The 15,589-nt window shown below is 40.0% G+C and overlaps 2 protein-coding genes across 2 annotated transcripts; one reads left to right on the forward strand and one right to left on the reverse strand.

Annotated features, from left to right (window-relative positions):
- The first annotated feature begins 2,008 nt into the window (after nt 1-2,008).
- pdcl3 (phosducin-like 3) lies at nt 2,009-4,677 on the forward strand. The gene is made up of 6 exons (XM_068329257.1): nt 2,009-2,094; nt 2,622-2,739; nt 2,828-2,918; nt 3,029-3,172; nt 3,364-3,572; nt 4,074-4,677. The coding sequence occupies exons 1-6, from the start codon at nt 2,089-2,091 to the stop codon at nt 4,220-4,222; spliced, it is 717 nt and encodes a 238-aa protein (XP_068185358.1). The 5' UTR covers nt 2,009-2,088; the 3' UTR covers nt 4,223-4,677.
- Nucleotides 4,678-4,812: 135 nt separating this feature from the next.
- Nucleotides 4,813-7,831, reverse strand: nms (neuromedin S). Its single transcript, XM_068329258.1, has 7 exons — nt 7,737-7,831; nt 6,656-6,702; nt 6,041-6,097; nt 5,933-5,959; nt 5,769-5,849; nt 5,579-5,653; nt 4,813-4,970 (listed from the first exon to the last, which is right to left on the reverse strand). Exons 1-7 carry the CDS (start codon nt 7,807-7,809, stop codon nt 4,845-4,847), a joined length of 486 nt encoding a protein of 161 aa, XP_068185359.1. The 5' UTR covers nt 7,810-7,831; the 3' UTR covers nt 4,813-4,844.
- Between the last annotated feature and the right edge of the window lie 7,758 nt (nt 7,832-15,589).

Here is a 15,589-nt window from a genome sequence, read left to right on the forward strand (position 1 = left end):
TTATTGATAAGCCAAGGATCATGAATGATCATATTCTAAAAATTTTGGTGATTTTTTTTTCTCAAAAAATTAATTTTCTGATAATCAACAGAATTTTTTTTTCCTCAATGAAATTCTGTGTTAGGGTACTTAAAACTGCATTTTGGTTTATGTGTTTCAGCTGACTCTTAGTGTGACAAATGCAACACAATACACTTCATTTTGCTTGCACTACTTGTAAGGGAAAAATATCACAAATTTAATCTTCAATCTACACACTTTAAATGTGAGTGTTCATGAAAGTAGTATTTCATGTGCCATTTTTTCTACAGTAACATCAATATTTCTGGCTTTTTATGGTATAATTCTCTATTTGTCACTTTGGTAAAACATTATAAAAATTATCAAAATATTTTCCCAAGTACTACTACTGTAATAATAATAATAATAATAATAATAATAATAATAATAATAATAATAATAATAATAATAATAAAACCGCCACCATAAATACTTCTAATATAACTGTCATTACATAGAACAACTATTCAGAAGAAGACAGTTCAATAAATAAATTTTCCAAACTTTATATGCAATTAAAATATTTTAATTTAGTGTATTATTATTATTATTATTATTATTAATAATAATAATAATAATAATATTGTTGTTGTTGTTATTATCATCATTATCATTATTCAGAGAAAAGATTTTCTCATTCAAAGTAAATCTCATTGACGAAGTTAGTAATTCCTGAAAAACCGGGACAGAGTGGGAGATCTTGATTTTTAATTCCTTCACTTCCGCATTTCTCCAACTTTCCCTTCCGCCATATCCGGGAGAGAGAGTTACTGGCTTGTGATTGGCTGTCCACCTGAGACGCTGTTCAGGTACACCGTACGATTACTATCACACAAAGGCCCATTGTGTAAACTTGTTCATCAATATACAAAGACTTTCTAGATATCCAGTTATTGATCATTACAAGTGAATGCTAAATCATAAACAGTCTCACTCAAATTTTCTTGCAGTAACTGAAAAGTCATTTATTTTTATTACTGACCTCTTAATGATACAACAAAAAGAAAACGATGAAAGCATAATAAATCAGTAATAATAATAACAACAATGTTATAAGAATAAGCATTATTATTAAGATCATTATCATCATCACCATCATCATCATCATCATCATCATCATCATCATCATCATCATCATCATCATAAAAACACTAGCCCTTGACAAATTAAAGTGGATCCCTTGCTGTATTGTGTATTGTTTTTATGATCTAAACATAATTTATTTGGTCTTTCAACACTTCGTTGTAGTAAGTAGTAAAATGTTTAATAAGGCTTGCCCGAAATACTGATGTTAAGTATCTGAGAGTCATCCACTTCACCTTTGTGTACTCTTAATGATAATTTAAAGTTTCCTTTCTATGAGCTGCTGATGCATTCTGAATACTGGCACTGGGATGTTTTGTTAGTTTTGCTGACGAAGTTTCATTATTTACCGAATGCGTTATCATATTATATTTATTGAATTAGATTTATATGTTTGCAATACAGAAATACTTTTTAAAAAAAATAAGGATAAAGAATTGATGACTAACTTACATGGACAGTAATTAGAGTCATTCTACGAACATGTAATTTATTCATAAAGCACTGATAAGAACTATAAATAACTAGAATAACTTTTAAATGTATGTGTTGGGGGGTCGGAGGGAGGGTCAGCCGCACCTGTTCGGTCTCTGTCAGACACAAATGGAATCCTGCGCTTGCGCTCCTTTTATGGTCATATTGAGCAGCGAAAGGAAGTTGGTGTCACCTTTATTATTGTCCCACCCACGAAGCGTCTCTTCTTCATCTTTTAAAAAACAATTATTCCTTAAAGTAACCATATAAAAAACAAATAACAATAAATTTATATTTCATTTACGATGTTATTTTTTATGTGACTTTATCAGAACCCGGAATGTGTCACATTCTTACTTTGGACAGTCGTGATTTTTTTGTTTCTGCCGGAATCGGTCCGTCGGCGGTCCTTCTGCTTCCGCTTCTGACCGGAGACCACTGGTGTGATATCTGAGATCTTCGTTTGTCAAAATGCAGGTTAGTAAAGCTTTATTATTTTGTAAAGCCACATGTTTTAACGCTGATGAGTAGGATAATTTCACACGGATTATTAAAAACTATTTAGAGAAGTACAAAAAGGGAGCGTAGATCGAAAACATTTAGCTAGCAGTGTAGCAGGGCGTAGTAATGGTTAACTGGCTTCCTATTGCTCAACACCCGTCACTGGAAACTCGAACAAGAATATGAAACACGGCTCAAAAGTACTTTTTTAGTCTGAAGAATAGTCTTGATGAACCTGATGGTGATAATGATAACGCAGACAGCGTCAGATCATAACTTGTTGATCCTCCGGTGGTACAATAATTTCAGATGGGTCACATGTTTAACTTTAAAACACAAAGCTCCTTCATTACAGAGATTTGATTAGTGATCCCAAAAAAAAAGGGATATAACATTTGACTTTTCTGTTTTTATGTTCCTTTTTTGCACACACACACACACACACACTTTTTTTCATTGGTAGGAAAACTACATTTATGAGTCTTTAATTTCCCCCCCCCCAGGACCCAAATGAAGACACAGAGTGGAATGATATCCTACGGAAGAAAGGCATTCTTCCTCCCAAAGAAGTACCGAAAGATGATGAAGAGGAGGAACTGGCCCTTCAGCAGCAGTCTGTTGGTGAGAGAGGCAGTGTTTTTGTACGGATGTACTTGTTTAATCTACTGTATGTATTTGTGTTCACATGAAGAGGTTTTTGTCTGAACAGTGAAAACATACGAGGACATGACGCTGGAAGAACTGGATGAGAATGAAGATGAGTTTGATGAAGAAGATGAGGCTGCTATTGAGATGTACAGGTGAGGGGGGGTGGTGTACTTGGCAGCTAGTGGACTTTCATAGCATCATGTGATGTGAATCTGGCTGAAACCAGTTCAGTGTACACTGCTGTGGGATGTGCTTCATGCAGACAGAAACGTCTCGCCGAGTGGAAGGCATCCCAGATGAAGTCGGTGTTCAAGGAGGTCATGGAAATCTCAGGGCAGGACTACATCAAGGAGGTCAACAAGGCCGGAGAAGGAATCTGGGTGGTGCTGCACCTCTACAAACAGGGGTAGGTCTTTGTTCAGGCTTATAAAAACATTTGACGTGGAAAAGGAAAAGTCTTTGAAGCATAAATTCCTGATTCTGTTGTCGGACTTGGACTCGTTAGACCATCAACAACACGTTCCGTCCGCTGGCCTCGTATAAGCCACTCCTTGGCCTTTGCAGCAGACACACTCTAACTTCATCTCCTTTCACCAGGATCCCTCTGTGTTCCCTCATCAATCAGCACCTGAGCACTTTGGCCAGGAAGTTCCCTCAAACGAAGTTCCTCAAGTCCATCTCCACCACCTGCATCCCCAACTACCCCGACCACAACCTGCCCACCATCTTCGTCTACTTTGAGGGAGACATGAAAGCCCAGTTTATCGGCCCGTTGGTGTTCGGTGGCATGAATCTCAAAGTTGAAGGTAGGATTGGCGTTTTGTTTTTAACAGACAAGTGGCAGGACTTTGAATGTACAATTGACCGCTTCTAAGCTCCTCCCACTGATGGTGTGGTTGTGTCAGCTAACCAATCAGCAGCGACAAGTATAAACTCAGCTTTATTAAAGAGGATGCTCAGACACACCTGCAGAGCAAAGGTGTCAGAATAAACCTGGCCTTCCAGCTGCAGTTACCTGCAGTGATGGGAATGTCTTTATTAGAAATTAAGTTAAAAGTAACTTCTTTTTTTATTTTTTTTATTTGGAGTTTAGTCCAGCGGCTTCCTGTGTTAATGTTCTGTCGTCCTCCTGGTTGAAGCGGCGAGCAGTGATTTTTGCGTTTTGCAAGCCAGTCTAAGATACACCAAACTAAAACGGAGAATGACTCCGTTTAAAGTGCCGTCTATGGGAGCTGCTAACAGCAAACACATGCCATGATAGTTTGTGAATTAGGTGTGTGTTTGTTTGCCCCATCTGTCCTGCCCAGAGCTGGAGTGGAGGTTGTCGGAGAGCGGAGCGGTGAAGACGGACCTGGAGGAGAACCCCAGGAAGCAAATTGAAGACAAGCTCATGTCGTCGATCAGATGTTCGCTCCCCACGCAAAAGGACAGTGACTCAGAAGACGAGGACTATTAAAGTTTAGATAAATATATCCTCTTGCTCCAAATCGAAGGTTGAGATGCCGCCGTGCGAGGAACACCCAGAGGACCTGGTGTTGGGTGGAGCAGCAACGGTGATGGGACGGCCTCTCCTTCAGCAGCATGTACTGTGTGGAAGTACTCTGGCATGGCTCAAGGGCATTTGGACGGGAAGTTTTGTTGGAGAGAATAGAACCAACGACCTTATTGTTGTACAACTCAGCTCTCGGTGATTTCTCTGTCTAAATTGTTAAAGGCATCAAAGAGAAAGTTAAACTTTTTTTATTGGGTTTTATGTCACAAAATGTACATGAATGTTTAAATCTGTTAAATTAAATGTGAGTTCAGCTCTTTGCCACAATAACCTGCGACAGTTTTTTCTCTAAATACTCATCTTTTTCTGGGAAGAGGGGCCGTTGTCAGTTTTGATCATAAAGGAATTTCCTAAGATAATAGTGTCTTGTTTGCTCTGTGACTCCCATGTCTTGTGTGACCGTGCACCATTCCACAATGTGTTTTGGAAAAGTTCACATCGACTGACATTTGGAAGCAGGAAGACGCGTGGGAGCCATGGCGGTGTAGGTGTGGGGGGGTTTCTGTTCAGTCTCTGGAGGGACGCGTCAGAGACGCCTCGCGTTGCTCCACCATTCAGTCGCCCACGGCTCGGCTTCCGTTGAGTCTGATTTCCTTCTTGGCTCTGGTGCATTTTTCTTCTGGAACACCCCCTCCGGCAGCCTTCGAATCTTCTGTTTCATTAGGAAGAAAGACAAAAGTCACTACTGGCAGTAAATCGAACCTGAACAATGATGTCATTAAATGTGATTCACGCTGTCGTTATCGACTACTTTTTCTCCTTCGTTTGGAAGCTCCCTGAAAAGGTTGACGAGAAATAAGAAAAGACGGAACCTCTTTGTTTCTCCTGCCTCAGAAACAAACGAAGTTTCTTGACCCGATCTGGACTGTTATTAACTAATGACCTCAGCCACACACATTTAGATTTGTTTTTGCCAAGCTCTTTTATTTCTAATTTAGACTAATAATTTGGTTTCTTAAGGACTTCAAAGACTAAAAATCAGATCTTATTATCTTATATTCACTCGGAATTGTAGTTCATCCTTTGCTAAAAAGTGCTCAGAACTTGTCAGTGACAAATCTGGACAACTTCCAATGAATTCAAGCCAAAAATATTTGAAAATTAAAGGAGTTACAGGAGAATAGAAAATCTGGACCAATGACAAAAATCCTATCTTTGTAGTTTCATTGCACAAAAATTTGCTTTATCTTTGTACTGTACTGAAAAAGCAAACAACAAACTAGAGGATGGGATGTCTCCAATAGAAAGGCATATTCTTACCAAAAGTACCACCTTCTTATTCCGCCTCTTGGAAAGTTTTGGGGAAAGCCTCATCAGAGGATGAACTGAGTGGGACTGGAGCAGCAAGGAGGAGAGAAAACAACCACATCACATTAAATCCATCAGACGTGGTGTAAAAACGTATAACAGTGAAAACATTAGCATGTATGAATCTACAAGATGAGACCACCAGAAGTTTGTTTTCCCCTCTGCTCAGCTCACGCTGCAGAGATCCGACTGAGTCCCTTGCTTTAGAGTAATGAAACAGGAACTGCAAAAGAAGGAGGCGTTCATGAAGCTGCTGCTGGGAAAAAAAATCACAAACAGAAAATCAGCAGAACTGATTCCACTTACTCTTTTGAAGATATTCTGGACTTGGTCCTGTCGGGGGGGGGAACATAAGATTAGTAAATGGACTTGCATTTATGCATCATGTTTCCTTAGTGAATTCTATTCATCTACCTCATTCTGGTCTTTCCACAAGTCATCACTCACATCCTGTGTTTGGATGTCTCGTGCCTGCAATAAAAACCAAATTTCATCAAATAGAAAAAGCCATTCATTGATAGAAGCACTCTGTGTCTTCACACAATCAATAATAATAAATATGTGAGTGAGCCGGGGATCAGAAGAAGGATTTTTCCATTTTCATATTTCTGCAAAAAGTGTTTTCACCACAACAGCACTGAGAGCACGATTCAAATAAAGTCCATAACTCCAGCTGAAACGGTTTTTCAATTGTAATTTTCAAGCTCCATTTGCCGCTAGACTTGCTAAAGCTCTCCATAAAATTTCATTCGTCTATCTTGAATGGTTTTCCAGATCATTTGCTCAATTTGAAGCGTGATGCACGCAGCGTCCACTACGCGGCGCTAGAGAACACCCACTAATTACATGTTCCTCTGTTGTAAATTATACAAAGATCACATGATGAGAACTTCTTGTGAATTAAATGACAGATGTCTTTTTTCCCTTCCATCAGCAGGCGGCGCTATCACAGTCACTAACTGTCGCAATGTCGGCCCGTGATTTAAGAAGTCGTGATGACGTCACTGTGACGGAAAGCTAATTCCCCACCTGTCTCATCGTCCTCCCATCTCCACACTGGTTGAAAGGGCTGGCATCTGAGGGAAGAACACAAGAGAATGGATGGATGGATGGATGGATGGATGGATGGATGGATGGATGGATGAACAACCTGATCAGAGTGAAACCATATTCAATTCATAATAACTCCATGGAGCAGATTATTGATAAGCTGCTACCTGAAACTACTGCCAGAGTTTAATTTTGAGATGTTTCATTTGGAAGTGAAAATTTTTTTCAGCATCTGCTAAATCCTGAATTTAAAGACTAAAAATTTTTCGTCTGAACATGATGACTGCCTGCTAAAAGTGAAAATAAAAGGCTTTTTCAATTACATGCAAAAATATGACCTTGTGATAAATTCATTAAATTAGAAAGACAATTATAAATACTAATTAATGAGTAACATAATAACTGTCAACTGGCTTCTTGATACTGTGGTAATTCATGGAGAGTTTAGAGTAGAGGCAACTTCTAATTTTTAGAGGACATCACTCTTTCAAGTCAAACCCAGCAATCCATTTGCTCCCCTATGAATGGGTTGGTTCCATAAAGTGTCTATATATGACCAATTTGTAAACACAATTTATAAAGATATTACTCCAAAAAACTAAAATTATGGTATGCCTTGTCACACTTTAAATTTCCTTCATGATTTAAGATGAATTTAAATATGATTTGCAGATCTAAGGGTGAAGAACCATCATTCAGCATCACGCTAGGAAGAATCTAACGCCAGTTTAGGTTTATTATGACCGGTTTACTTTATCTCAGCCTGATCTTAACTAATTATTTTTGTGTAATATTATCACTACAGGTTGAATACTGTAAGGTGTATGTCTATGACTTGAAAAGGGAGAGAACTAGAGGGGGGAAAAAGTCCAGGTCCAATTAGAAATTCTGCACCTAGATATTAATTTTAAGCGTAAAACCAATTTAAATTCTAACAAGTCAAACTGAAATATTTACCGAAACGATACATGTCTGCTTTACAGGATAATAAAGTCTTATTTAAAACTAGTTGCGCTCCTCGCCTTGAAAGTCGCGCCCGTCAGAAAGTTAAATGGCCCACCTGCTGCGCTCCAAGGTCCAAGGAACCAGAACAAACAGAGAAGACAAACATGTCGCACACTTGGAAAAGTCATGATTCTCCTCTTCCTCGGTTCGTTCGGCTGACAGCTGTGCGTTCTGAGCGCACTGAGTTCTGTCCGCACTAGTTTAAAAGCGCGCATCCTCTCAGGCGCAGAGGTGACCAATCACACCGACCCGGTCATCATCCGCGCACCCGCTGGAGCAAACTCAACGCACCCCCCTCTCTCTTTCTCACACACACACACACACACACACACACACACACACACACACACACACACACACACACACACACACACACACACACACACACACACACACACACACACACACACACACACACACACACACAGGCACACAGTAACTGGAAATAACTGCACTGGGAAGCAACCTGAACTGTGTGATGATGTCACACGTGACTGGAACCTCCCTCAGAGTGAAAGTAAGATGATGATGAACATCAGAAAGATCAATAATCAATTGACGAACTGCTGATAGGCTCGCGTGTGTGTGATGGAGGAAAAATACAAACTACAGGAATAAAAAATACACTCCTTCAAAAAAATATTTGTACATATTTTACACATAGATGGATGAATAGATAGATAGATAGATAGATAGATAGATAGATAGATAGATAGATAGATAGATAGATAGATAGATAGATAGATAGATAGATAGATAGATAGATAGATAGATAGATAGATAGATAGATAGATAGATAGATAGATAGATAGATAGATAGATAGATAGATAGATAGATAGATAGATAGATAGATAGATGGTGGATCAAGGATATGACTGCCTCCATTCTTCTTTTTTCATTCTTCCCATGATCAGTAAGAATCAGAAATAACTCTTGACACATTTTTTTCCAATCTAAAGAGATAAAAGTATTCTGTACTTGAAGGATGCTTTGATTTTAATCCAAATTCTCACAAGGATAGAAAGAAAATTGTGTTTTTAATACCCTTTAAAAAAAGGAAAAGAAATGTTTCTACTTCATTTGAATATAAATCAAACCGTCTTATCTGTCTCGTGTCTGTGATAAGAAGACTATGGTAACCATCCAGCATGCAGCACATCCAGTCATCACCAGCCATCTCGTGTGATTTGCCTGCATAAAAACGACGGATGTAGCGATACTTCAGCCGCAGAGAAGCAATCAAAGATTTGCTTCTTCTGTTTTCCCATTTTGAAAGTTAAGCTGTGGGCAAAAAAAAAAAAAAAAAAAAAAAGGCAACGAACACATGAGGGTTTCTGTCTGGATGGAATGAGTAGACATCAAACAACCATGACAAATAATCTGTGTCCATGTAGATTATGGTGATGACTCACTTTAGCCAAATATCTGAAAGTTAATACAACACATCTGAACTGTTAAACCAGTTGTAATCAGTTTTTAATCCAAGCAGACTTTGCAGCCAAAAGACTCGTATAATGAAACCTTGACATGATGGCTGTGTTCTCCCCCACACTCCAGGATGTCGCTATTTTTCTACCTGTGTTACAGAACATTCAATGAATAAAACCACACTGATCTCTTTGCTCTTTGTCGCTGGCAGTCAGAACCCATCTGTGCGTTTGACCTTTATGCAGTATGGGTTTCCATGAGGACTTTGACGTTGTTGGCAGAACAAGAAAAAAGTTAAAAGAAGGAGGTGGGAAGCACATTTCATCTGTCTAATGACATCTCTAGCTGAGGTGGGGTGTCTCATTAGGCCCTGCTGGAGGTGACAGCATGGACGGATGTGTTCCAACATAAAAATGGCATTAAAAAATGAATGCAACTCTAGATGGAGAGTAGAGTATCTATCTGTTATCTAGAACATAACATGATCCTGGTTAGAAATGAAACACCATCATCACCTTTACGATTTTAAATCAGGCCCTGCAAACCAAACCACAGTCTGATCTGATTTAGTTGATATGAGGGACGCGCTTGCACACCTTTGACTGATATTGTAAGATATCCCACAGTCTGGTGGTTTCCAGCTCAGCCTTTTGAACTGATTGGTTTGTTGCAGCATCTGTTTTATCTCCGTGAATACTTCCTGGGCTTTTAGACGTTCTCATGTTGGATACGTCCTGATTGCTGCCTCCTCCTGGAGCGGAAGAGTTGTGTCTGATTGCATTCAAAATGATGTCCTCCTTCACTGTGTCGCGCAACAAAATCAAGAAGAAGAAAAAAATAAAAAGGAAATATTATTTCTCAAGTAGTTTCTGTCATGTAAAGGTCAAATCTGACTGAATTCTGAACTGTCTTCTTTACGCTGGTGGAAACACACCAGAGATGACTTTTCACAGTAATGGGGATTCTGATTTTTCATGGCTTTTTTTTTTTGCGTTCTTGTCAGCGTGTTCTTCAAGCAGCGGCATTAATGAACGAATCCACATCCCCGCCGCTTTGTGTTGGAGGTACATCAATACTTTCCCCTTTATTAACCCCATAACTCAGCTTGCTTCTCCGACAGACCGCACCTTTAAAATAAGCCAGACTGTTGCATCCCTCATGGTCGATGTCGTTCAAGTGCTGCTCGGGGAACACTAAAACACGCACAATTCACAGAACATATCACAACGACTGTGATTTGTGATCAAATTAAGCTGCAATGTTTCCACAGAGTTCATTTTGTCCCGCCAGTGTGTCACATTTGCTTCTTCCTTCCTCCAGCCTGTCCCGTTCTTCATAAACAACTCACCATTTGACTCCTTCTGTGCAAATTGACCTTTCGTCTGAAAGTTAACAGGCATCCCATTTATTTAATGCACAAGTGTGTGGGATGCAAAGATTGGAGGTGAATTATACAGGAGCATTAGGGGTGTTATGATGATAGCAGATGTTCTGTATTATTTTATAGCATGGATTATTTGGGGTTTTAGCACTGATCAAAGCCTATCTTGCCAAAGCGTTGCGTCCTCATGCTCCCAAGAAGCAAAGCAAAAACAAATTAAAACTAATCACAACCTTTTGTCAGGAGACTTGTGACAATGTGTGAACACGTGTTTGATCAAATGACATGACTTTCCAGTGTTTGCTTCCCCGTTGTGAAGCCTCAAACAGCGGAGCGGCGTGTCGAGCAGCCAGTCGGCGATGTGGAGACGGATGCCTTCCATTAACACACAGCGATCTGAGTCAGACAGGAACAGATGCCGCCGGCGACAGGGAGGCGTAAAGAGAGAGGAGAGACAACACCAAAGGAAATGAGACGCTTTCTACGCCTGACCGCCTCCCATGTGCACGAATTTCAATTCTAGGCCTAAAGGCAGACCAAAACATGCAAAACAATTAAATCACACCACGATGCTAAACTTTTTCACTTCCTCAAAGGAACATGCTGCTAACACTAAATATTTAGATGAAACCAAAGCTTCACATGCAGATCAATCAATCAGTTTTTATCCAACCTCATCACCATTTCTCTGCAGTTGGTATTAAATACATATATTTTCACGTAATTGGACAGATATCTAATTTCATGTCTACTATTCTGTCAACTTTTCATTTGATTTGTAATGAAAAAAGTAGAACACTGCTGTTTTTAACTGGTGCTTCCTCCTGAACTATAAAAGAATTGCCTCCTTAATGGGGTTTGTATCCTTGTGATGTTCAGCGCTGTTGGTTTGGGGCAATAGCAGCTGGTAAATTCTGCAACTGGTCTCAGGGGAAGTTCCCTGACAAGAAGCAATTTGGAGAGTCGGGATGAATTGGTCACTGAGGAGTTATCACACCTCAGCTGGAAAAGGGAACTGAACTGGAACCCGACCTGGGAAGTAAATGCGTCTGAATGGTGGGAGAAGCTACACGGGGGGGGGGGGTCGAAGCCGTGGGCCCAACAACTGCAGAACTTTGGGATCAGGTGGAATGGAATGCAAAGGAGAACAGAGTGGTTACGTGTTGGCAAACCATCTGATGATGCCTTGGGTGACACCTTATTAAATACCTCATGGAGGTCAGGTGAAGCACCTGTGGAGGACAGATGAGTGAAAACCTGCATGAACACGTCTATTCCAAATCAAGTTTTGAAATTCTCCCATCTCTATGAAAGTTTAGTCGGTCACCTTCCAAGAACAAATGTTCTGTACATTTCTCCTGCACCAGCGGATCGTTGACGGTAACACCCCCGCCCCGTCTGGTTTTGTATGAGCAGGTCCATCACATCAGCCTGTTCAAAAGTTCACATATGGCCTGATTAAGCTCACTTATGTGAGTCACCGATGATGTAATTAAGATGTCCAGTCAAAAGAGTTCTGACAGCCATCAATGGAAAAGTGTTGATTGTTAACAGGTAGCTATTTCAGCTACTGACACCGTCATGACGCAAAGTTCAGTCACAACCTTAACTAGAGTCCTCAGGTCAGTCTGGTCCACATTCGCTGTCCAGAACAAACGAAAATGCTCTTGTTCTGCGGAAACAGCAGCTTCAGGATTAGGAAACATACTGAGAAGTTTTTTAACTGATTAATGGTCCCTCGCTGTGTAACCTTCTACTGTTGGAGGAGACGTCTTCATCAGAAAGGGAATAGTATTAGTCTCCTCTCTAAGTTCAACCCATGTTTACCTCAGATATTTCGTCAGGTTAGTGGAAACAGTCACTGATCTCACTAAAAGAGCAAATGTCATCGAGCCCCCAAGGCTCTAGGTCAGGGGTGTCAAACTCATTTTCACTAAGGGCCACATTAGCATAATGATTGTCCTCAAAGGGCCAGATGAAACTCATAAATGTAACTAAATGTAACTCAATGTAAAATGAATGTAACTGCTCCTTAATTCTAAGTAACTCTGAATTTATCACTCATTCAAGTTACAAACATTACAGTTACACAGAAAAAACATGTTTGTTTGTTTCTCTGTTCTAACATAAATCCTTTTAATTTGTCAGGTTATTAAACCCACAGAACTCCATCAATCAAGGATCAAACTATTCAAGAGAATAAAGAAAAATAACATCAAACACAAGTTAGGACATTAACTTTGTTCAAAATGTTTTTGCCAAAGTTAAAATGGGCTGAATTACTGCATTGTGGGAAATGTAGTTTGGTCAAAGCACACTTTTGACCTATTTATTTTTAGACACTCTGACCTTTGATGCTCTCCCGTGAACCATAAGATGATATGGTGGGCCACATTTGGCCCCCGGGCCTTTAGTTTAGTTTAGTTTAGTTTAGTTTAGTTTAGTTTAGTTTAGTTTAGTTTAGTTTAGTTTAGTTTAGTTTAGTTTAGTTTAGTTTAGTTTAGTTTAGTTTAGTTTAGTTTAGTTTAGTTTGACACATGTGCTCTAGTGGATAGCATCTCTTTTCTTTCTTGTGTAAATAAAATGTTTATGTACCCTCGTATTCATGTTCCATAGGGCTGACTGTTCATGCACGATAGTTTTCCACATCAATCATCAACTATAGAACTAACTATGTGAATAACTAAGCTACAAAATGACCTTTATACAAACACAAAGATCAGTGATCTGTAATCTTCTATTAGAGTAACAACATCCAGAAATGAAGCCTTGTCTGTTTTCTCATATTTTGTGATTATTCTCTGCATTTATTTATGCATTTATTATATTTTCTGGCTGAAAAGGTCTTTGAACTGGTTTGTGTTGGATATAGATTTGGTTTTTAAGTTTCTTTTTAATCCTGGTTTTGATCAATAGTCAAACTGACGTGTTTTCTAAAGGCAAAAGTAATTATATTTTTGCATCATCAAAATTTAGAAAGTGATCTTCCCATCCTCATTTTGTGCGTCTTTCACTGCCCACACTGGGAGCAGCAGAAGCGTCAAATCATGTGTCACGTATGTGAGTCTGCTGCTGGAGCAACCAATCACAGTGACTCATGTTTTAAGGGAACAAAGTCTATCTTTATGACCTAATTGGTCAAAACACATTCTGAGAAAAGCCAGCAGTGTGGTGAGTCTGTTAGGAATCGATTTTTCTGTGGAATTTTAAGCACAAGACCTTAATAGCAGCTTAATAACGCCATCCATTACTTTTCCATGCAGCTAAGGGACAGCAGTTACATTTTAAAGTTTATTACGCTGTCTGTAAGTTTGCATGGATTATTTTTACAAGCTGCATAAAAGCTTTCCCAACAAAGTACTAAAGTTCTGAATTACTGATGAGTGAACTTTGTAGATTTAAGATTAGATTCACGATTGAATTCATATGATGTGCTGAAAAAAAGCAAACAATTACAAAACATGTCATACAAACTGATCATTTCACAAGAAAGTTAGGTTTTGCTGGTTTCCTCGTATCTCTTCATGTTTCCCTTCAGCTCAGTGTTTCGGTTTTCATCTTCAAACCCACGTGAACCTGGCTGGACGGGTCTTCCTACACCTGAGCCAGATGTTCTCTCCAGGATGTAGACTGCCATCTTGTGTTCAGCTCAGCTGCTTCCTCAGGATGCATAAAGCATTCAGCGGTTTGATTCCAGGCGTCGTTGCAGTTTGCATCATAATTGTGCGCAGGTCATATAAAAAAAAAAGGTGACGTCATGAGGTGATTAAGATAAAAATCAGAATTGGTGGTGGTGAGGCTGAATTACAGCACTCTGATTTATTCCAAAAGGATTGAGACGTCCAGTCTCTCGTCTGTCACGTGGATTCAAAGCCGACATCATGTCTGTATCACATCTACAGCAACTCGATTTGAAAGTCTAGGCAAAGAAGTTTCATGGGGGAAAACAAACAAAATGAATAATGCATGTGTTTGCATTGGGATGGGAGGATGAATCCAGCTGGTACGGGCGCCATGGCAACCACTGGAATCCCTCCTCCTCCGCCCTTCTCCCCTGCATGTGTGAGAGCCAGCAGGAGGAGCGTTTACATTCACATGTTGCCACTGGCAGCTTTCATTATGTACCCACCCCCCCGCACACCCCCGCCCCCCGACTTCACAATTCACAACCGCTCAATATCACACACTAGGTGGATGATTGGTGCTGTGTGTGTGTGTGTGTGTGTGTGTGTGTGTGTGTGTGTGTGTGTGTGTGTGTGTGTGTGTGTGTGTGTGTGTGTGTGTGTGTGTGTGTGTGTGTGTGTGTGTGTGTTGTGTGTGCGTGTGCGTGCGTGCGTGCGTGTGTGTATGTGTGTGTGTATGTGTGTGTGTGTATCCTGGGTGCATGTGTCTTTACTGAATGACTGGATGCTCTTGGAGCCACGTGCCCGTGGAGCACCGTGCACTTGACAGAATTTCAGTTATACAACCGTTTCCATCTGACTTCAATGAATAAAAGGAGCACTGTGAACAAAATTACAATCGCCAACTGATTAGGAAATGTCTCGCTGTGTGGATAATTTTATATTCATGATTCATAGATTTGATTTGAACAGTTTCCTCATGAGGATTCTGACTTTTAGTCCTTCAGAGGCCAATAAAGCACTGAAACCCTGACATACAGCAGACTTAAGGAAACTATTGAGGTCGCCTCCGCCCCACCCCTACAGGTTGGAAAGAACTGAAAACCATCTGTACATTAGCAAGGACAGCAGAGCAAGCTGTCACGTGTAGCCTTCTATCTGGTTAAACACACAAAGACAACCGTACTAACTTATGCAACACGCTGACCTGAAGACAGCTTGACGTTCGCACCACCCTCTGCTCCTTCCTCTCTTTGTTTTCATATCAATTTTTACATCCAAGCAATCAGTTTACCAGCAGCGTAAGCAATTCCACGTGACAAACCCAAGTACTGCGTCTGACCTTATTACAGAAACGACTGACTAACAACCAGAAAGGTTTTTTAAGGGACTTGGTATGCTGCATATTGTTGGAGTAGAACCACAATCCAGTAGAACTACATCCAATACAGTCAGGTGGGTTGGTTGGTTGGTTG

Source organism: Antennarius striatus, chromosome 12, assembly GCF_040054535.1.
Source record: "Antennarius striatus isolate MH-2024 chromosome 12, ASM4005453v1, whole genome shotgun sequence".
Lineage (NCBI taxonomy): Eukaryota > Metazoa > Chordata > Actinopteri > Lophiiformes > Antennariidae > Antennarius > Antennarius striatus.